Source organism: Aptenodytes patagonicus, chromosome 18 (assembly GCF_965638725.1).
Source record: "Aptenodytes patagonicus chromosome 18, bAptPat1.pri.cur, whole genome shotgun sequence".
NCBI lineage: Eukaryota > Metazoa > Chordata > Aves > Sphenisciformes > Spheniscidae > Aptenodytes > Aptenodytes patagonicus.
Genome location: NC_134966.1, coordinates 9,887,296 through 9,907,902, shown reverse-complemented (window position 1 = coordinate 9,907,902; position 20,607 = coordinate 9,887,296). Strand labels below are relative to the sequence as shown.

Here is a 20,607-nt window from a genome sequence, read left to right as displayed (position 1 = left end):
AGGCAGCGACGGCCTGGCAGCCACAGGGCTGCTCACTTGGTGGCCTGATCGTGTCCTCTGAGAGAGTCGATAAATAGTTGCCACTGCCGCAGCCCTCATGTTCCAAAATGTCTCCTCTCCTAGCATGAAATCTAGATCAAAGTTTCAAATTCCAATTTAAAAGTGTACTATTCCTCCTTCGGCCACCCAGAACCAAGGTCACTCATACACATATATTTAATTTGAAATCACAATCAGCTTTGCACCAGAATGGCCTTGAAAATTAGGGCACTGGGGCAGTTTCTACGCCCCTGACTGCTGCCTGGCGCTGAAGATGCCATCTTTGCTGGGTGATGTCCTGCAGGTTTAGTGGCCCAAACTGCCTGTACCTCGCTCTTTCCCAACACAGGGACAGTGTGACGGGGGTGACAAGCCATCCAACAAACTGACTGACCGCTGAGGTGTAACCCAAATTTCAGGGGGTCACAAATACCCCAGGACGTGCTCCACTGGCGCCTAACGCCAACATGGCCCCCTCTTGAGAAGATGGCCACAGGCACCGCCATGCTTGGCATGGGCTGTGAGGGAGGCCCTGGCGCTGCGGGGGTCCCCACCAGCCACCCATCCACCCCCTCTGAGGGGGAATGAGGGGCGGCTGTGGTGGGGGCTACTGAAACGTGCCCTGTGCCAGTGAGGCGGGAGGGCGGCGGGCAGCAGCCATCTTAGGCCTGGTGTGAGGTGCAGGTGGGGAGCCCAGGCGGGCGGCCCTCTCCCTCCCCATGTCCCCGGGGACGCGTGGCTGCCTCCTCTCCATTTTGGCACCCTGTGGCTGTCCCCAGTGGGCACGGTGTAGGGGTGCCGCCCCATGGCCCCTCTCCCCCTCCGGGTGCGGGGCGGCCGTGTTTGTTCTCCTCGCGGCGCCCGTTATCAGCGCACAACACACACAGGAAGTCCTGTCTGGGATTGTCCATCCCCGGCCTGATTTATACAGGAAGAAAAGCATAAAAAGCCGCCCTTCCACCTCGGCAGCCACCTCCTGCCTGTGCGCGGCCGGCGGCCGGCCATGCTGGGGGCGCGAGGCGGGCGCCCAGGCCCGCCAGACCGGGGACGGCCAGGCGGGGATGGCTGCCGGGAGCCGTTGGGGAGCACGGCGGTGGGGCTGCTCCTGGCGCGGCGGTGGACGGCCAGGCACCGCAGGTACCATATGAGCTGCGGCTGTTGCCGCGGCGGGGATGAGGTGGACGGGACGGGATGGGGAACTGGAGCTGGGGGCAGTGGGAATGTGTCCTCGCCAGGCCAGACCCTGCAGGCTCTGGGTGGGTTTTTGCCCCAGCTCAGGCAGAGACGATGGCAGGAGCCTCAGGGGCTGGTTGAACACACAGCGCTGGCAAAGGGCTGCCAGAGCAAATGAGTTTTTAAAGCATCCTTCGGATGCTCCTGGCGAGGCTGGCTCTGCTTTCAGCCACGCACATGCCGAGGTGTGTCTCCAGCGCTGGTTTGCTCCGAGTGGAGCCCAGCCTACAGCACTATTATTTTTAATTCACCCCACTGGCACTCAGGCTGTTTTCCAGGAGCAGAGGACTCAGAGCGTAAATTTTACCTCCTGTGCATGTAGAGGAAGGCTCCAAACGCTTGCACAAATACCTGCGAGATAGCTGGAAATTCTTAGCAAATCTTCTTTCTTTCCATAACTCATTCTCTTTTTCTGTCGGCCTGCCTCTCTGAACACCTCTGATACCACACCATGTTGTTCATCCTTCTTCCCGCGTTCCCCCCGTCAGCTCTCCCTCTCCCCTCTGCGCAGCACGCGGCGGTGCCGCTTTCTCTTGGCGCGGCAGGACCCCGAGCCGTGACGCCGCACTGCTGATTTCAGATTGCACCGCGGCAGAGTTCGGCCCCCGGGGAACGGGCAGGACACAGGGCTGGATGGGGCTGTGAGCTGCTCTCACGCAGACCTGAGGCTTGCACTAGATAACAGCCGAGCCTGGAGCATGCCGGTGTTTGCATGCCAGGAGCTCAGCAAAGCCTCTCAAATTTATAACCGTGGAGCTGGGTGATTTGCATGCTGTTTGTTTTCAGCTACCTGCAGACCTGTGGGTCCTGCCGTCCTATTCTGTGGCATTACACAATGCAGGCAGGAGGCTTTCAGTGAGGCACCTGGGGTATTTTGGGATAAAAGGCTGGCTGTGCATAGGAGCCACTGGGATACCCAGGCACTGGCTGGCTGTGCGGGAATATGGAGCAGGACCACGCCAGTGAATGGCTCTCGATAGAAATAGCCTGGCATACTTTTTCCCAGGGTCTAACATTCATGGAATCAATTCACTGGGCAGAGAATCAAACATAAGAAGAAATAGCAAGGCTTTGTCAGTGATAAAATTAATTTAGAAGTGGATTGGGAAGCTCTGCCACCGCTCGGGAAGCTGTGTGAAACAGAAGCCCAGATGCGGTGGCTGGACCCTGAGCCTCCTTGAAAATCCGCCTCTCCTCTGGGTAGCAGCAGAAAACACCGAGTTGGCCCTGGCAGATTTTGATTGTTATTCCCTGTGATCCAGCATTCATTCCGCCGATTGAGTTGGTCCCCCTCTATGCTGGTAAACTACCAGCTCTGCACAAGTTTCCCTAGAGGTAAGGAAGAGAAATTCAATCTGGGCTGCAGGCTCATTTGAGGCATTTCCCAGACTCTACTGCTGCAGATGGGCCTGGCTCTGGGGAGGCAGATTTACAAACTGCAACAAATTCGAGTAAACGAACCTGACTCACAGTCATACCAGCAGCAGAAGGGCATGATGAAACACAAGGGAAGATTTAACTTGAGGTTTCAGACCAGACAGGGAAAGAAAAGGGTCTCTGCAAACAGAAGCGGATGATCAGAAATGTTATTTCACTCTCCATCCTCTCTCCCAAAGCGAACGCTTGGATTCCCATCCTGCCCATAGCCTGGGAGGTGACTGCAGAGAGGAGCTCCGCTTAGTGCAGGTTTCTAGAGCTGGAGACTTTCTCCTGATAGAGAAGGATAATCAGAGCAAAAAACAGTCTTGTGCAGCTCTTGTCCTGAGCTGCTCACTGGGATGGCCGTGATGAAGGGCCCGACTGAGCCGTGCATGCAACTCACAGCTATTCCCACCGCACTTCCCATGCGCTCCTTGGGAGTGATTCACTGGGAAAACACAGGGGAACAGCGGGGTGGGGGACCATTCCCTGCTGACTAATGCCACTTTTTGCCAGGGAAATTTCACAGAAAACTGCGAGATTCAGTTTATTCCTGGGTGAGATGAATCATTTCCCAGTTTTTGCGCAGCAGCCATTACTGCCTCCTCTAAATGTAAATAGGAACTCCTCTGTGTGCACATAAGAGAAAATAAAACCTGGCTACAGGATGTTGCGCTGTTCACGCATTTGTTTTTGCACAGCTACAGCTAGGCTGTTGTATGTCTCTATGGTCACCTTAAGTTATAACATACTGGTCCTGAGACACTTACTGCTTGCGAAGTCCTTAGGCAAAAAAAAAAAAAAAAAAAAATCACTTTGTGGGAATCAGATCTGGGTCATAATATGCATAGCACTGAGCAACTGGTGACAACAGACCGAGAGCTATAGGCCGAATACCTTTCTTGGTTTGACCTGCTTTGATCCCACTGACATCAATGGACTCCGCTAGATTTCCACTGAGATAACTGGTCTGCAGCTGACACAACTGAGAACAATATGGGACATAATAGAATAGTGGGAGGTCATTTTCCTTACAGAGCTCTGCAGAACAGGGGCTGCTCCAAAGCCTAAACTTAAGTGTAAAGTTTACAAACAGCCTTATGAAAAGCCTGAGCAGAAGAGTTTGTCCTAAAACAGGAAAAGCCATTCCCCTTTTTTTCAGAAGCACCAAAGATTCCTATTGCTTTAGCAAGTACTTCCAGTTCAGTGCAAGACCCCTGCGGAGGCCAGCAAGAGCCCATTGTACGCAGCAGGTATAGGGTCAGCCATGGCTTGTAGTAGCTGAAAAGTTTTGCATGTGTATGTGTGTCGCTCTGTCTGTCTGTCTCCCCATCCATCTGTCTCCATCTGCCACTTCAGCACCTCTGGCCCCAGTTTGGGGAAGCGCTTGTGTGCTTGGGCATGTCCCCTTTACTGCGATGGGTAGTAAGCACTCCTAAGAGAGGTTTCCTGATGTGGCACCTTAGTGCTGGTCTCCTATTAAGTCTCCTCTGTTAATCATTCCTTTTTCATGCCTACAGAGCCAGAGCAAAGTTGAGGCCCCCCCCCCCAAGCCCCAAACACCCTAAACACCCTCACACCCTCCGAGCTCACCTACTGCACGGGGGACCGGCTGGAAGCCCAGCCCACTCCTCCGGCCCTCAATCCACCACGGATGCTCTCAGGGTGATGTCGGATCTGGCGCTGCTGCCTGGGTGGGTGCGGTGTGCTCGGCAGGTCTGCGGGACGGGCTCTGGGAAACGGGGAGGCGGTTGAAAATCTCACCTTTGCAGCCAGCCTGGTGCTCAGCCTGAGACCTGCTCCGGGTCAGCACTCAGCATGCCTCGTAGCTGACACCGGTGGTAAAACCAGTGGGAGCAAGGAGATTTCGACATTGTTAAATCTAAGAGGGAGGTTGGGCAGAAACATTTCTTTCTTGGCCCAGAGACAAGCATTAATATTAGATGTCGTGGGAGTACACTTCTAGTGTGCAAGAGAGAAGGCTTTGGAGGAAACATGTAAAACACTGGTCCAGGGAGGACTTCAAATTCAGACAGACTTGCAGTCGGGAGCCAAAATCCCTTACCGCCTCTGTCAGAAACTCATCACACCGATATTAACAGGGCCAACAGATCTGATCTTCCCCAACTCTGAACTGGCATCACTCCTCTGCTTTCAAGGGAACTTTGCCCGGCTGTGTCCTGGAGGATTTTCTCCCAGCATAATAAATATTAGCATATAAGACACTGAACCCTCCCTATGAGCGGAGGATTAAATGCTCTTTTAATGTGTTATATGCAGTTCTTAAGCAGCTGACATGGGCACTTGCTTGAGCAAAGATTTGACCCAGTAAACGGAACTGAAAAACAAACATTTTGCAATTAAAATAATTGCAGAATTTTAAATGCTGCAGTGCACTTCGGGAATAATTGTCTAGTGGCTGAGAAGGCTCTGACGGAGACCCTGAACAGTGGTGTGCTTAGTCCTGCACTGGGTGTCATTGTCCCGCAAGAAGCTGAAAGCTGAGTGCCGTGTGGGATGCTGGGTGTCAACGAGTCCATCCCCTTTCTCACCATCAAATTTACACTTGGGATCCCGGGGACTCATGCAAAGGTTGCCTGGGCAGTTAGGGTTCTTTGTCCTTAAATGAGGGTGTGTATGTACTGAAGATGCTAAAATATAGTGTTGGGGTACAGCGGTGGGATTACAAGTGAGTGTAAGTGAACTTGGATAAACTCTCGTGAGTGTCAGCAGGAATAGGGCACCCCATTCTCTTGGGTTCTTGGAAAATCCCAGCCTCAGGCACTGGGGAGACTGCTGGAGGGGATAGCTTGGTGTCCAGCGAAGCCCCAGCGCTGCGTTAGGTGGAGCCAGGGCTTCTGCTCTGCTCAGTCCTTGCTCATATTGCTGCCTGCTCTACCCCAAAGGGTGCAAAGGCACCGCAGATCTGCCTGGCCTTTCCCACCGGGGTCACAGCAGGGTGACTGATCCTATGGGTCAGGACCCATAGGATGTTCCTAAAACACCCACTGTGCAATCTGCACTGCACAGGAGGGAAGGGACAGGGCTCCCCGTGCCCTACCACTGGTATCACGATGTCCGTGCCTCTCCGGCTCACCAGCGAGCCTTTGCGGTGTGAGCTCAGTGGCAATGCCAGACACAGGCACTCTGTGGCCATGATCCTGCTTTCGTCCTCCACCCAACTCCGCAAGGACCTTTGGGAGCATCCAGGGAACCCCACACCAGGTCCATCATGGGCAAGGGCTGGATCACTGATCTCTGCCTGCACGACAAGGGGAGTGTAACGGCGGGCTTTTTCTGTTCTGACAGTAAGAAACCAAGATGCTCCATAGGGAAAGGATCCCTGCCCAGGACAAATGATGGAGCACCACGGATAAGGTGAGTATCTCGGCCGTGAAATTAGATCCTGTGCTTTCAGTATGGTCAGATGGAGAAGCTTTCCATTGGCTTCCAAATGCATTTTGCAACTATTAGACAAGTTGAGTATCAGGCTCTGTTCATCTCCCACATACACCAGAAAAGACAATAATGCTTTCTGCAGAATAAGATAATTACCGTCCCTTCAAGGCCCTTGGGAAAAGTTGCCTGTGCTTCATGCTTATGAGATTAAGTGAGCTGAAATCATTCCCCAGAGGTAGGCTGGATCCAGACAGAGCGAGCAAACCTGTTTGTGCTATGTGAGATGCCGTGTAACGTGGAGCTGCGTTTCCACCAGCATCAGCTAGCCTTTCCCTTGCTGCTGGGAGGGATCCTGTCTCCCACACGCTCCGTCCTCCCTGGCAATGGAGCTCCATCTTCACCAGCACGTCCCAGAGCTGATTCCCCTCTGCTCTTCTCCCTTCCCCGGGGAGGATCTGACCAAAGCAGCTTATGCTCCTTTTACATGGGTCCACCTGAGAGCCCCACGCCAGCACATCTAGCACCCATCAGCTACCCCGGAGGGCACAGCACGACCCGAGACAGCTCCAGTTCAATCAGCAGCCTCAGCGTATCCATGAGGAAATACAGGGGATGGGCCAGTGATCTCAATTGCTCTTTTGGAGCCATTATTGTTTAACTGGTAAATATTTCCTTTAAATGCCTACATGCTTTCAAAAAAGTTGCAAAGCTTAATGGGAACAAATATTCCCAGGGGGTTGTATCCTGCCATTCATTTGCACATCAGACCCCTGCTATCTTTAAGGCTGGTTCTGTGCATGGCCAGGTGCCTAAGTCGTTTGAAAAACAATAAGCCTCCGTGCTCTAATTTCCCGGAGGAAAATGTAGACAAAACAAGTGGCAGTTTGGCACAAACTGAACTGCAGAATTTTCTTCGATAAATAACCAGGCATTTAACACGAGAAGCCTGCAGGCAGCTGGGGGATCGGCCTGCCTGATCTGTCCCCGGGCAGGTGTTGGCAAGGCAGCGGAGCTGCGCCCTGCGTGGGTCTGTGTGTTGAATTTGGGCATCTCTCCGGGTCGATCCTCACACCGCTCTGCAGCTAGGGGGGCGTCCAAGGAATCCTTTAAGCATCCTTTAGGGCTTGCTGGAAGCCAGCCTCCCTGTCCTGGCAGTTCATCGCCTGCTTCTGGATGACTTTGCTGTTGTAATGAGCTCAGGGGGATTAACAGGGCACAGCGGGAAGCTATGGACCAGTACGGTGTGTTAGGTCTCTAACCTAGGGAAAGATGATGTCTCCTCTTATAATTATATGTCCTCTTAGGGAGTGCAGAACCAGCTACCGTATTTTTTAGCAAAGAGACATAAATTTGCCCTGGCCACTGCACTGGTGATGGACCATTTCACCTGGGAGTCTGAACACCCCTGGGCGAGGGGCTGGGGGCTATGCTGGGATCCCCCTCTCTTGCCATTAATCCCCTGCCCACCCAGGCGAGCTGGTCTGTGGGGGCGGCCAGGGACCTTGTGTCCTCGTAGCGTGGGGCATGCAGAAACGGGCTGGCAGGGCTGCGGGGCTCTGCCTGCCGTAGGGAGTCTGCAGGTAAGGCTCCAGATCGCTGCCAGGGCAGGCATCCCCTGCAACCCCGTCTCCATCGGGGTCAGCGCGGCAGCGACAACATATGGGGCACAACGCCAGCATGTCCCCGACCCTGGGCTGGGCTTCTCCGGGGGGTCCTGCCCTGTCCCTGCACGTCCCCCCCCCAAGACCAGACTTCTCCGGGGGGGACCTACCCTGTCCCTGAACGTCCCCCGGGGAGCCGGGGCACCTCGGCGGGGGCGCGGGGGCAGGTTGCGGCCGGCGGGGGCCGGCGGGGCGGGGGCAGGCGGAGGCTCCCCGGGCCCCGGCGCTTCCCCCCGGCCGGGAGGCTCCGCTTTCCTCCCCGCCGGGAGCTCATTGGGCCGGGGCGGAGGGACCGGCTCGGGCCGGGGGAGGAAATGCGCGGGGGGCCGCGGCGCGGCGGCGACTCCGCGGCTCCGGCACCGCCGCCGCCACCGGTGAGTCCCGGCGGACGCCGCCCGGGGGCTCGGCACGCCCGGGGGAGGGGAGGGGGCCGCGGCCGCATCCTCCGGCGGGGAGGGACGGGCGGCGCGGGGGGAGCGGGGGGGAGGAACACGTTTCGCGGAGCGGGACTCGCTGCCGCAGCGGGGGCGCCCGGGGGGGTCCCGGCGCGGCCGGGGGAGGCGGCGGCCCGGGAGGTGCCCCTGCGGCGGCAGGGCTGCGGGCAGTGGCCGGGCCGGCGGGCAGGGCTCCGCCTGCCCCGGGGGTTGCAGCGTCCGGGGGAGCGGGGCTCGGCCTGCTGCGGGCCGGGGTGAGCATCCCTGCGCCGGGCGCCGCGGTAACCCGTGTCCCTGCGCCCTGCTCCGCCGTGCCCGTGTCCCTGCAGCCCGCTCCGCCGTGCCCGTGTCCCTGCAGCCCGCTCCGCGGTACCCGTGTCCCTGCGCCCTGCTCCGCCGTGCCCGTGTCCCTGCAGCCCGCTCCGCCGTGCCCGTGTCCCTGCGCCCTGCTCCGCCGTGCCCGTGTCCCTGCGCCCTGCTGCGCGGTGCCGTACCCCCGCAGCCTGCTCCGCGGTGTCCCCCTCCCTGCGCCCTGCTCCGTCGTGCCCACGTCCCCGTGCCCTGCTCCATCGCGCCCGCATCCCTGCGCCTGTGCTCCGCAGTGCCTGCATCCCAGCCTAAGCAGAGAACAGCTGGAGGTGTTTGTAAGGGAAAACCCATCTCCCTGCTGCTGATGCTGACCCTCTCCAGCAGGGTTTGGCTCTAAGGGCACAGACCAGGTCCAGCGCGCAGTTGGGAGCAGTGGTTTCACCTGCAGAACCAGGCCAGGCTGTTTGAAAAAGTGCAGCTGTTGCGTTCTCGTGAGGGTAATTGCATCCTCTTGAGGCACTGGATTCTCTTGCACCACTTTGCAGACAGACCCTGATTCCTACTGCTGCCATCAGCTGGAGTTTTAGCCTTGGTTTCATGGGCAGAGCTGGACAAAGCACTGCTCACCCACACGGTGGGTTGTATTTTCCCGTTGGTTGCTGCGGCGGGTTAGGCAAGAGCAGACTTAGGAGGGTTACGGGAACATTTCTGGCTGGTGGGAGAGGGACCCCCGGACTCACAGGAGCACATGGCTGGCCGAGGAGACTTTGCTGCCCCCTGAAACAGTAGAAGCTCAGATGCACCCACATAGTTTCAGTTGCCAGACCATGGGGCTTCACCTCTTCATCTGAGAGACTAGAAAGGCAGTGACAAAAAAAGCCTTTTTTTTTTTTTTCTTAATCATGAAAAGATTTGCCGTGAGTTATGTGCTTTAAAAGAGGAGTATTAGAATAGGTAGTGGCAACAGGTTGGAGGATCTTCGGTGGCTTTAAAGAGGCTGATTTTCATAAATTCATAAAAAAGACAAGTACAGACTATCCTATTTTCCACTTTTGAAACTTTTTCTGGTATGAAGCAACCATAATTTTATGACCCAGAGGGATACTCTGACCACTTGAGGTAGGGCAATGCTGCTCCATTTCAAAGCGAAAAAACAAACCGCCTGTATTTTAGGCTTGTGCCCTGCATTTCTTGCCTTCCCCGCAGGGAAAGCTCCCACAGCAGTCACGGGAATCCTGTGGGAGGACGGAGATGGTTGACAGAGTTTGACTTACACACTTCTGGAGAAGCACCGCTAATCTGGGGATCTGTGGTTGTAAGGAACATATGTGTCCCAGTATAGCCCTGGGAAAAGCCGGCTGGCTGAGCGGCAGGGAGTTAGTACGTCTCTGTACGCTAGTGTCCCTGGGATGTCTCCAGAAGGACTGGGGAGAAAGAAGGTTTCTTCACTATTTTTTTAAAACTTTCCTGCATGTCAGCCAAGATTTGATTTCCTGCTAGTGGAGATACCACATAGTAATCATTAGAAGATGAAATTTATCGCTATGTTTGGAGGAGAATGGAGGACTACAGTCTTTACATCACCAAAATCCTCCTTACATCCTCAAAGCTGGGCTTGTACGGAGATTAAGATGGGCCCGGGCATCTGCAGTTCCCCACTGGCTGCAGCTCCATGGGAATAGCTCGTATGGCTATAGGAACAAGGTGGGCACGTTGCCATCCCTCCCTGTCCTGGAGCCAGACCCTCAGCTTGCCCGGTACCGCTGAATTCAGGGACTGAGTGAGGTCCCGATTGCGTTTTATAGCGATACAGTCGATTTGCTGTGAGGTGACACCTCCCTGTTGCTCAGCCAGGCAGAGCCGTGTGCCCTGCTTATGGACTGAGATGAGTCCCTGCCTGGGTGAGGAGGGGAAGGGGCTGCTCAGCCAGCCGTCTGCCTTGCTCAGCGTTATCACTGCATGGAAACATGCACAAGACATTTGATATTAAGGGGCAGGAAGGTACCAGGCTGGTTTATCTCCAGATGTGGGTCTGCATCTCTCCGTGCCTCAGTTTCTTCACCTGCACGTAGGAAAAGATGATACTGAGTGCCTTGGAGAAGGGCTTTGAGACCTGCAGGGTCTATAGATTCGGGATGATTATGCCAGTTATCCCCAACAACTTGTCTCGGAGTTAGGAATTGTCCCGAAGGAGTTTGGGGATGAACCTGCAATCCCCAATCCCACATCACTTGGGGATTTTAGAAAGTTTATTTGCAGCTCACCATATTTGCAGTTTCAGAAGGAGGTTTCATGTTGTCTTGCCTCCCTATAAAGTCACTCCTTTCTCAAGGTTTAATCAGAAAGACTGATTCTTTCTTTAATGGGCATATATTTAAGGTGGGTTTCTTTATTTCTTCCTCCTTGAACTGCTGCCAGCCGGAGGCCAACTGTTTTGTTTAAATCAGATATTGTTTAAATTAGATATTGTTATTGACCTTCTTCAGCCTTGTTTCATATTTGTCCTGTGCTAGAAAATCAAAGCCTCTTTATTCGCGACTTGGTTAGTACTGACTCCGCAGACGGTACATATGGCCCTTACAGCACTTTTCTCTGGCAAGAACTTGTATTTTAAAGAGAAGAAGATCAGATTTCAGTGTGTTATGTGGTGGGAAAAGGCAGCTTTACAATGCTGTATGGATTAAGAAATTACGGGCCATTGTTTTGCCCTCGCTGTCTGGAACTGGCAGTGTATTTCATGCGATGCAGGTCCCTTCCCTGCCACTCAACAAGCGACTGCGCGACCCCCGGTGCCGTGAGAGCATCTCCTGCGTGCCGGGCCAGGCGTCCCCCCGGGGTAAATCACTGCTGCACCAGTGACTTGAGTGGGGCAAAGTGGGTTTGCGCACGGAGGAGGTCCCACCTTGCAAGGGGTTCACGGGTCCCTCGTGTCCCCTCTTTCCCTGTGCTTTGGCTTGTCACAGTGCTCTGTTGCCAGCAAGTGTGCTCCTGCCCCAGCCCTGTGTGCTGCCCTTGGAGGGTCTGTGCACACCCAGTGCCGTCCCTCTGACCCTGGGAGCGGGGGCTGGCCCCGTCCCCACGGCTCCGTCAGATGTCACCGGCTGGGTACGGCCGCCACACGTTCACACCGCTCTTCTCTTGGTTGCAGGGTTCCCCGCTGAAGGGTGAGACATGCGGTAGGAGCCAGCGCTTCCCACCAAAGAGCGAGACCCGGTCGTTGCCGCACAGCCCAGGGTGCTGCAGGAGGGGCAGGACATGCACCGCATTGGCTGCCTCCTCTCGGGACTCCTCTTCATCCTCAGTGTGACTAGCACGGACAGCTTTGCCTGGGCAGGGTAAGCCCCCTTTTTGTCTGTATCTCCCAGGTGCGCGCTGTCGCATGCCACGGCGAGTCGCATCCCCTCCCAGTGATGAAGAGCCCTGTTCAGCCAGCTGGCTGCACGTGCCTAAGCAGCTCGCCGGGCTGGTGAGGAGGTGGGAAAAGGCTGAGCTGAGTCCTAGGGCAGCCGGGGCTCGGCAGCCCTTCGCTGGTGTTTGTTTACTTTGTCACTGAAGTGAAAAAGCCTCTCAGAGAAAATGCCCCAGCTCCATTTAGCTCCACGCAGGGGACACAAAGACACTCTGGGCTTTTTGTCCAGGAGAGTCAAAAGCTAATCAGGCCCTGAGCTGTTCATGAATTATTATTGTCTCTTTCAAGCACATCCTTGTGCAAAAATATGCGTGCAATCTTGCTATCATGCCAATCGAGCCATCAAAGGAGGATGCAGCCTCCCAGCTCTGAGAGGATGCACCGTCCAGGGGACACAGGTGTAGAAAGCCCCGGCAGGTTGTTGCTTGCCGTGCCCTGTGCTCCCTGGGATGCTGCGGCGGCTGCGGTCACGGTCCCTCAAGCCCGGGAGTGGCAGCTCCAGCAACTCCCCTTCCCTTTCCGGGAAACAGGCCCGACACGGCGCCCTGGATCCCAGCACGGCCTGGGCAGGCACAGCTCAGCTCCCGCTGGGTCAGAGCAAGCCCAGAGCTCGGTGCCCCAGTTTCTTCCCCAGCCAAAAGGAGCTCGAGCTCAACGCCCACCCCCCAGATACAGCTCACATTTTCTACAAAGTTTGTTTTTACATTGAAATACTCTCCTCTAGCGTTAAACCTTTCGCATTCTGGTCGTGACTAAAACCACAGGCTTGAATTCCTCACTCGCACGCACAGGCTGCAGCTATAGCTTTATTCTAAGTTTTGCAAAGCAAACAATTGCCATTTAAAAATTGCGTCTTCTATAGCATTAATCAGTGAGGCTGAAAGGAGTTTTCTGGAGTTAATGGAAGCCATCTGATGTCCACGCTAATTCTCAGGCTTTTTATTCTAGTTTCTAATTGGGCTGGGAGGCTGAGAGAAGTAGGTGAGTTCCTCTGTGGGACTGACCTGCTTGGGCTGGAAAACGTTGAAAAAAAGAATTTTTAACCAAGACCACTTTGGCTGTTAACCTTGGGAAAGTTTTTGACTGGATTGCAGTTATCTTAGGAAGACTGGAGGGTGACTTTCCTCTGGCCTGTACCTTTTTGCGGTGAGCCCGACCCTTCCTGTGAAATCATTAGCTTCTTGGTGACGACAGGGGCATCCGTTTCAGGAGTGCAGAAGTCTCAGAAAGGAAAAATCCACCCAGAAAGTGAGTGATTTTAAGGAAAGGGAGGCAATGAATGGAAGGAGAACTGCTTTGAGTAAATCCCCCCTAAATCTGGGCCCCGACTGCTCTCCCAAGACGGAGGGACTGTGCCGGGGTGAGTGCACGAGGAGGCATCAGTGCTTTCGCGCAGGGGCTGGGGAGGAAGAGCCCATGCAGCCCGCAGCGCTCAAGCTTTGTGTCGCTGCCCCGAAACAACTTGAAGTAACCTCCCGGGTCACTCAGGCAATTAGCCGCTGCCATTTCAATAGCCCTCTGTGAAGAGGGACTGTCAGGCCATGTCCTGGGCTGGTGTAAATCGGTGGAGCCCCTTTGCCCTGAAGGGAGACGCGGTGGGTTGGGTTTTAGCCAGTGTCTGACCTACTCCCCTCTCCGCAGCCGCAGAGTCTGTGCCGCGGCGCCGCAGAACCGGGTGGCCACCTACTCCGAGTCCCACGTCCAGCCCATCTACCAGCCCTACCTCACCACCTGCCAGGGCCACCGCCTCTGCAGCACCTACAGGTGAGGGCAGCTGCCCGCAACGCGGACCTGGTCCCTGCGAGGGAACCGGACCCGTCCCAGCGAGGCAGCGACCAGCAGGGGCTGCGGAAGGGGGGAGTCCTGCCTTGATCCGTGGGGAAGGGGCTCCCAGCCCGTGGGCAGGGGGTGCCAGTGAAGGGGGTCTGACCCACAGGCACGGGAGCGGGATGGGGGGCTTGGGGCGGATTCTCAGTCACCCGGCTCAGCCCCATCTTTGTGTTGCAGGACCATCTACAGGGTTGCCTACCGGCAGGCGTACAGGCAGCTGCCCCAGCTCGCGGCCTCGTGCTGTCCCGGCTGGAGCAGAGCTAACAGCCACGCACTCAGCTGCAACAGAGGTAAGAGGCTGCTGTGCCACCCCCGGTGCCAGCGCTCACCCTTCCCCCAGACCCCAGCTCAGGTCCCTGGTTGAGGGCCCGGCAGCCAGCTCTCTCATTTACTGGCACTCTGTCTGTCAGGCAGATTCTCCCTGTAGGAAAGCATTTAAATTTTCAGCATCACAACCAAATGCAGTTCAATTTCTGATTAATTCCCAGCCTTTCTCTGCTGCCTTGCAGGCCTTTTTCCTTTGGGATTTCCTATTAACTTTATAGTTACCAGAGGATAAATAAAATGAGTAAGTCCTTTCCATATAAATCAACAGTAATGGAAGAGAAATGCTTTCAGGAGGCAATCGCGATGTACAGCACAAAACAAATGCAAAACATCATCAGCTAGCCTGTCCCCAGATGAGCTCAGAGCGCAGCACCAGGGGCTTCCCAGGGCCTGCTGCCGCCCATCGGCCCTCCTCCCTGCCGGCTGTGCTGGCTGCAGGTGTCTCGGCCTCTTTCCAGGCTGCAAAACCAAGGTCCTGTTCATCCTACCCGTCCTGTGCCCTGTGCAACCCAGTTAGCTTAACCCCACTGCTCCGGGGCTGGTGCAGAGCATCCCAGCCCTGGGCTGGTGCTGGTGTGTGGGTCTGCATGTGCACTGGGTCTGTACATGCACCCACAGCAGCAGGGGAGGGAGCTCGGGACCCCCGGAGCTGCCCAGTGATGCTGTGCTTGTGTTTGGTCCCATAGCTCTCTGCTGGGTGCCATGCCAGAACGGCGGGAGGTGCGCCTTCCCCGGCAGATGCGCCTGCCTGCCCGGCTGGACGGGGCGAGCCTGCCAGACAGGTACCAGCCGCGCCGCTCCCCTCCGGGCTCCCTGTGTCGGGCCTGCCCCGCCGCTGCCGGGAGAGCTTCTCCGGGGAGCAGTGGGGCTGCCCTGGGGCTCTGGCGGTCCTCTGCCCACAGACCGACCCCTTGGTGGCAGACGGGCAGCAGCACCATGGCTCCTCACCAAGCCTTGGCACATGCCTGGCGCTACTCAGCCCACAGAGGGGAACCAGGGTGTTACCCCTCCACACACCCACCCACCACCCTTACACGTGTTGCTCCAGGGCAGTGATGCCTGATGGTCTGGCCAGGAAAGGACGGGAAGCTTGGCTCCCAGGGGAGCTCTGACCTCCCTTTGGCTGCGTCGGTGCTCTCAGCCCTTGAGTGCAGCCCTGGCATCCACATTTTCTCTCCGCTGCTGCTCCACGCTGGATCAGCATGAGCAGAGGCTATACTCTGCCATGACTGTACAGCCAGCAAGAGGCTTTCTGCAGAGCAACTGTTACACTTGTGGTGTCAGCCAGAGATTGTGTATCTCCCAAGCTTTGTAAACTCTTGCTGTAAAGTAAGATGCCCATTTACTGTAGAGATTAAATCTGTAAACCAAAAATATCTGGGGGTGGAGGGAAAGCCTGGCGATCTCCAGGCACTGAGCTCCTCTCCAGCATGACAGCAGCCCGATGCTCCTCACCAGAGTGCAGAGAAATCGGGCAGCATGGAGGGCAGCAGTGCTCTGCAGATCCCAGCACAGCAGCGTGGTACAAATCCCTGCCACAGCATTTCCCGGCTTTCTACCCTCCCATAAGACAGAGGAGGAGCATGTGGCATTGACCCATGCTGGGCCAGGCAGGGCTGAGCACATCGCTGACAGCTCCAGCGCAGAGGGGAAAGGATTTTCCCACTGCCTAAAACAGATTCGCCCGGGCGTGGGAAGCAGTTCAGCTCATTTTGCTTTGTGGGAACAGCTTTAATAACTCCCCCGTGTGAGGAGAGGTTACTGGGTTTTGTACATACTTGAAAGGCTGATAGCTTCTCGCCACGGCTGGCTGGAACCAAAACCCCGGCCATAAATCCAGGATGAGAGCCTGCGCCCGCCTGGCCAGAGCTGGGACATTTCTGACCACAGCTTTTGTTTCTGGCTCTTTTGTGGGGGGAACGGGCAGAGGGGAGGAGGCCAGATCCCCCTCAGGGTTAGCTCAGGTTTACTCCAGCCTGGTGCAAGAGGAAAGGCGGTCCCAGGTGCTGGCGGGTCTTGTGCTCACACCCTGCAGTGCTGAGAGCACCTAGAGCTTTGCCCAGCACAAACACCAGCTCGGTCTGGGGTCCCATCTCACCCTCACCCTGTGTGAGCCCATGCGGCTCTAGCGAGGGGAGCAGGACCCCTGCTAGCGGGGCTGAGCCGTCCACGCCCCTCGCCCCCGGTAAGCACCTCCTCACCACCCCTGTCCTCACTGAGCCGTACCTGTGGTTTCAGACGTGGACGAGTGTGCCGGCCAGAGCCACGGGTGCGGTCAGCTCTGCATCAACACGGCCGGGAGCTACCGCTGCGCCTGCCGGGACGGCTTCAGCCTCGCTGCTGATGACAAGGCGTGCCAGCCCCTGGTGCCAGCCCCCGAGCCAGAAACCTTCAGCCAAGCAGGTAACCTGTCCCCTGTTGCAGGACAGCCCCGGCTGCTCGGGGCCTTCAGTGAAAGCTGGGATTAACACTCAGCATCACAGGGTGGCTGGAGCAGGACTGGCAAAAGGCAGGAGAGGGGACAGCCAGAACCCCTCAGCTTTATTCCCAGTGACCCGGGAGTCCCTCTACGACCCAACCAACCTCCCCTGTGCACAAATCCAGCCACTGCTCCATCTGCAAGGGTGACAGAGCCCATCCGTGGTGTGCGGTGGCCGGGATGCAGCTGTTCTCTCCATCATCATCATCGTCCTTCCCACAAGGCAAGTCCGGAGCCACGAGGAGTGGCAGGCACCGCTGGTGACGGTCCATTATTACTTTTGGTACGCGCTGTGACACTTCAAACTCGTACCGTGAGTAATAATGCGCTGTGGCCAGCACGGGCATCACGTGGGAAACGCCTGGGAGAGCAGGGCACCGTCTGCATGTGCCCCGCAAGCCACCTGCCCTTATCCTGTGTCCAGGGCCCTCAGCAGGGACGATCCTTTGTGCCCACTGTGGGACAGGGCAGACCCGGGTGGCAACTAATCTGATAAAACAGGCACGAAAGGCCAGGCTCTGCCAGACATCTTATCCTTTAAGTATCACCCCACTGCCTGAAAAATTCCCCGCTTTGTTGCAGGTCCTCCAGCAGCAAGGAGACGCTCGTGCGCATTAGCAGCGGGACAGGTTGCCAGTGCCTGCAGCAGGTGTTGGATCCGACTGATGCTCCAGGGGCTGGTCCCAGCGGGGCAGACCCCGGGGGCTCACTAGGAGGGGAGTGGAAAGCAGCAGAGCTTGGCCTGAGCCCTGCAGCAATGTCTCTCCCCAGCACCTTCCACTTCACCTTGGGCAATGACCTTTTCTTGGTCACTTTTTCAGGTCCCCCCAGTGAAATGAAGGAAGAGATGAAAGACCTGAAGAGCAGAGTGGAAGCGCTGGAGCAGGTGAGCTTCCAGCACACACCTCCGCCCTGCCCTCACTGCCCTGTTGCAGCTTGAGGCCGCCCTCAGCCAGCTCCCACCCCAGGTTGTGCACAGCCAGGGTTTCCCTCTGCCCTGGCTCTATTCTTAACGTCATGCTGGCCTCGTGCCGCAGCGATCCCAGCTGTGCTCCACACTGCCGGCAGCGCCCACGCAGCAGCTCTTCCAGCCCGGCGGCCCTTTGCAACTGAAGCCCCGTGAGCCGGCCGGCGTGCCGCCCCGGTGGGGTTGCACCCCAGCAGGCGACGTGCTACATCCCGCCGGGTGGTCCTCGTGGCTGGGGAGGACATGCTCATGGCCCCCCTTCTCCCTGCAGAAACTCCAGTTGGTGCTGGCCCCCTTCCACAACCTCATGCCATCTGCGCCGGAGGATGTTGGCGCAGACCCCATCAGCCGGCTGTCCCACTCCCTCCAGCAACTGGACAGAATCGACTCCCTGAGCGAGCAGATCTCCTTCCTCGAGGAGCGGCTAGAGACGTGTAAGTGCCTGGAAAAAGCAGGGCTGAAGTATTTCCCTCCACCCATACTGGCCACGGTGAGCAGATGCAGGCCAGCGAGATCAGTAACACATATGCCACTATTAATCTATATCTCCCTCAAGCTCAGCAGTCTGTAATTAATAAAAGATGAACACAAACAGCCCATTAGCTTCATTTCAAAGCTGTTTCTATGGCTGCACCATCTGACTGGCCTTGTAGCAGCCAAAAATCATAAGATCAGCACACGGAAAGGTGGCTCTGGGGCAGAAGCAGAGGGAGCCCACTATGAGCAGTGGGTCATGTCTCACAATCAGCACCCTCGACAGATGTGTTCCCTTCCTGTACTGTTATAACTTAGGCCTTAGAAAAGAAACCCCAGCTCTTAGGAAATTAACAGTCCAAAAAGTCAATCAGGAGAGTTTAGGGAGCGTGCAGAAGCTGGCAGATTTACGAGCCTGGGAAGTTTTAGGCATTTCTTTTTGAAGTCTGCAGACCAGTCCTTTGCCAAGCAGTGGACCAGAGAGGGTCTCCTAAGTAGCAAACTCTGAAGAAGAGACACTGGTGAGAGCTGTCATGTGTGAAATGGCTGAAGGCGGGGGGTCCTGCCTGGCGTGCTCCCCCGCGGCACTGCAGAGTGGGGCAGCATCCCCTCGGGTCCCTGAGGTGTGTGGGACGCTCTCCCTGGAGCACTGCAGCTTGACTCAAGAGTAGAGCACAAACCATATGAACACTATTTTTGATAGGCAGCTCTTTGCAGCTCGTTTTCCCGTTAAATAACGCCAGTCAAACACGTCCAGAAACTAGGCATGGCTGGGCCAGCTCAGGAGCTGGTGTACAGCTGCAGCCTGGTGCTCATGGCAGAGGGGTGAGGGTGCTTGGAAAGGCTTAAGGGGAAACTGTTCAGGGCATATCCAGTCCCAGTTCACTGCATGCAGTAATGGCTCAGATACGAAAGACTTCAAAGAGCTTGTTTGAAGACTAAGTAGCTGCAAATAGGCACTTAAAAAAAATCTCAGAAAGGGGTAATCATCAGAACCACTGAGTGTTCCAGCAGACCAAGCTTCCTAGTATTGCTCTGTACATATTATTAGTGACAGCACAGAGGAATGTGAGCAGTATCACAAGGTAACATGGATTTATTCCAAGGGATGACTCCAAAGTCCTGAAATTAACTTCTATCAAGCCTGTTCTAGCAAGCAAAACTTGTTTTTGTCCCTCTCATGGCCTTGAAAGTCCCTGGAGGACACAAGACTGTCCTTTTGTACTCCAGCAAGTACCGGGGCTTGCAGGGCATCCCATGAAGAGTTAAGTAGCCATCCATTTTCTGTGCCTTGCGAAGCATTTCACAACTGAATGCTAAGATACAACTGCACTCTCCAATTATCTGCTCAGTGGGAATGTGCGTAAGGACTAAAAAACATTTTTCTCTTCTTTAAACCACCACAAGGTCAGATCTCTTTAAGCCATAACCATTTTAGCACCTCTAAGTCTGAATTACCCCCAATTCAGCACAGACTATCAACGCGTGGCTGGGACGCAGCCAGTTAGCAGCACGACAGACTCGCAACTGCACGTGGCTGGGCAGCAGCCACCTCGTGCGGTCCCTTCCCCAGCCCACAGAGCTCCCTGGGCCCTTTGGTGACCAGCAACACCTGCTTCCAATTACTGTCACACAGAGCCACCAGCTGTGTCTGCGGTGGGGACAGGCTGGTCCCAGCCTCCCGTCCTGGGGCAGCCAGAATTATTGTCACTGGCTTTCCACGTCCCCCACCTTGGGACACTTTGCACAGAACTTCCCAGGCCCGGGCGAGGCTGGCAAGGACTGCGGCATTCCAGAGAGGCGAGACCGACGCTCCCAAATGTGGCAGGACAGAACCAGCCTGGGGGTGTTTGGCAAAGGGAAAGCAGCAAGTGTGGGTGACATTCACAGAGGTTGAGGTCAACCTCATTCTTCTTGGGGAAAGAGAAACCAAACCCAGGCTAACAACGTTGCTGAATTGCTTTTTGTTTTTTTCTCATCTTCCCAGGTTCCTGCAAGAATGAACTCTAGCCGGGCGCCCGAGGAATTGGAGCAAGCTGAGTGCATCCGCAGCTCTTATCCCATTCTCCAGCCCGAGGCTGGGGACAAAGCCACATCATCTAGAGGAAGGCACAGGGTAGCAGAAGGCGGCTGGTTTCCCATCAGCATCTCCATCATTTTCTCTTCCAACTCACCTTATCAAAGGTCACGCAGTTACTTCCAAACTGGACTCCAAGCCCTCAGCATCTCACCCCCTTCCTGCTGGAGCGGCAGAAAATAAATGCCTTGCCTCGTGCAGTTAGTGCCTGTCTGGCTGTGCCAGAGAGACTGGCTGGACGTGAAGCTGTGTGGTGTTTAGCTTTGCCTGGCTTTTACTTAGCATTACCCTGGGACATTGACCTGGGACACATTACCTGGGTCCCGGGTTGAGTCCATGGAAGTATTTAAAAGACGTGTAGATGAGGCGCTTAGGGACATGGTTTAGTGGGCATGGGGGTGTTGGGTCGACGGTTGGGCTCGACGATCTTAGAGGTCTTTTCCAACCTCAATGATTCTATGACATTTTCTCCCAGGGGAACACAGACCTGGCCCAGGCAGGACATCTGTCCCCCATGCTCCCCCTACCTGCTCCCACCCAAAGAAGGCGG

At 55.9% G+C, this 20,607-nt stretch overlaps 1 protein-coding gene across 3 annotated transcripts; it reads left to right on the top strand.

Moving 5' to 3' along the window:
* Positions 1–1,051: 1,051 nt before the first annotated feature.
* Positions 1,052–20,317, top strand: EGFL7 (EGF like domain multiple 7). Of its 3 annotated transcripts, XM_076355430.1 has the most exons (10): positions 1,052–1,176; positions 6,001–6,069; positions 11,643–11,829; positions 13,545–13,667; positions 13,911–14,023; positions 14,747–14,842; positions 16,299–16,463; positions 17,361–17,425; positions 17,778–17,940; positions 19,968–20,317. In XM_076355430.1, exons 3-10 carry the CDS (start codon positions 11,750–11,752, stop codon positions 19,988–19,990), a joined length of 828 nt encoding a protein of 275 aa, XP_076211545.1. In that variant the 5' UTR covers positions 1,052–1,176; positions 6,001–6,069; positions 11,643–11,749; the 3' UTR covers positions 19,991–20,317. The 3 variants fall into 3 exon arrangements, with proteins under 3 accessions (XP_076211545.1, XP_076211546.1, XP_076211547.1); XM_076355431.1 differs by lacking the exons at positions 1,052–1,176; positions 6,001–6,069 and adding an exon at positions 8,060–8,125; XM_076355432.1 differs by lacking the exons at positions 1,052–1,176; positions 6,001–6,069 and adding an exon at positions 8,419–8,439.
* The last annotated feature ends 290 nt before the right edge of the window (positions 20,318–20,607 follow it).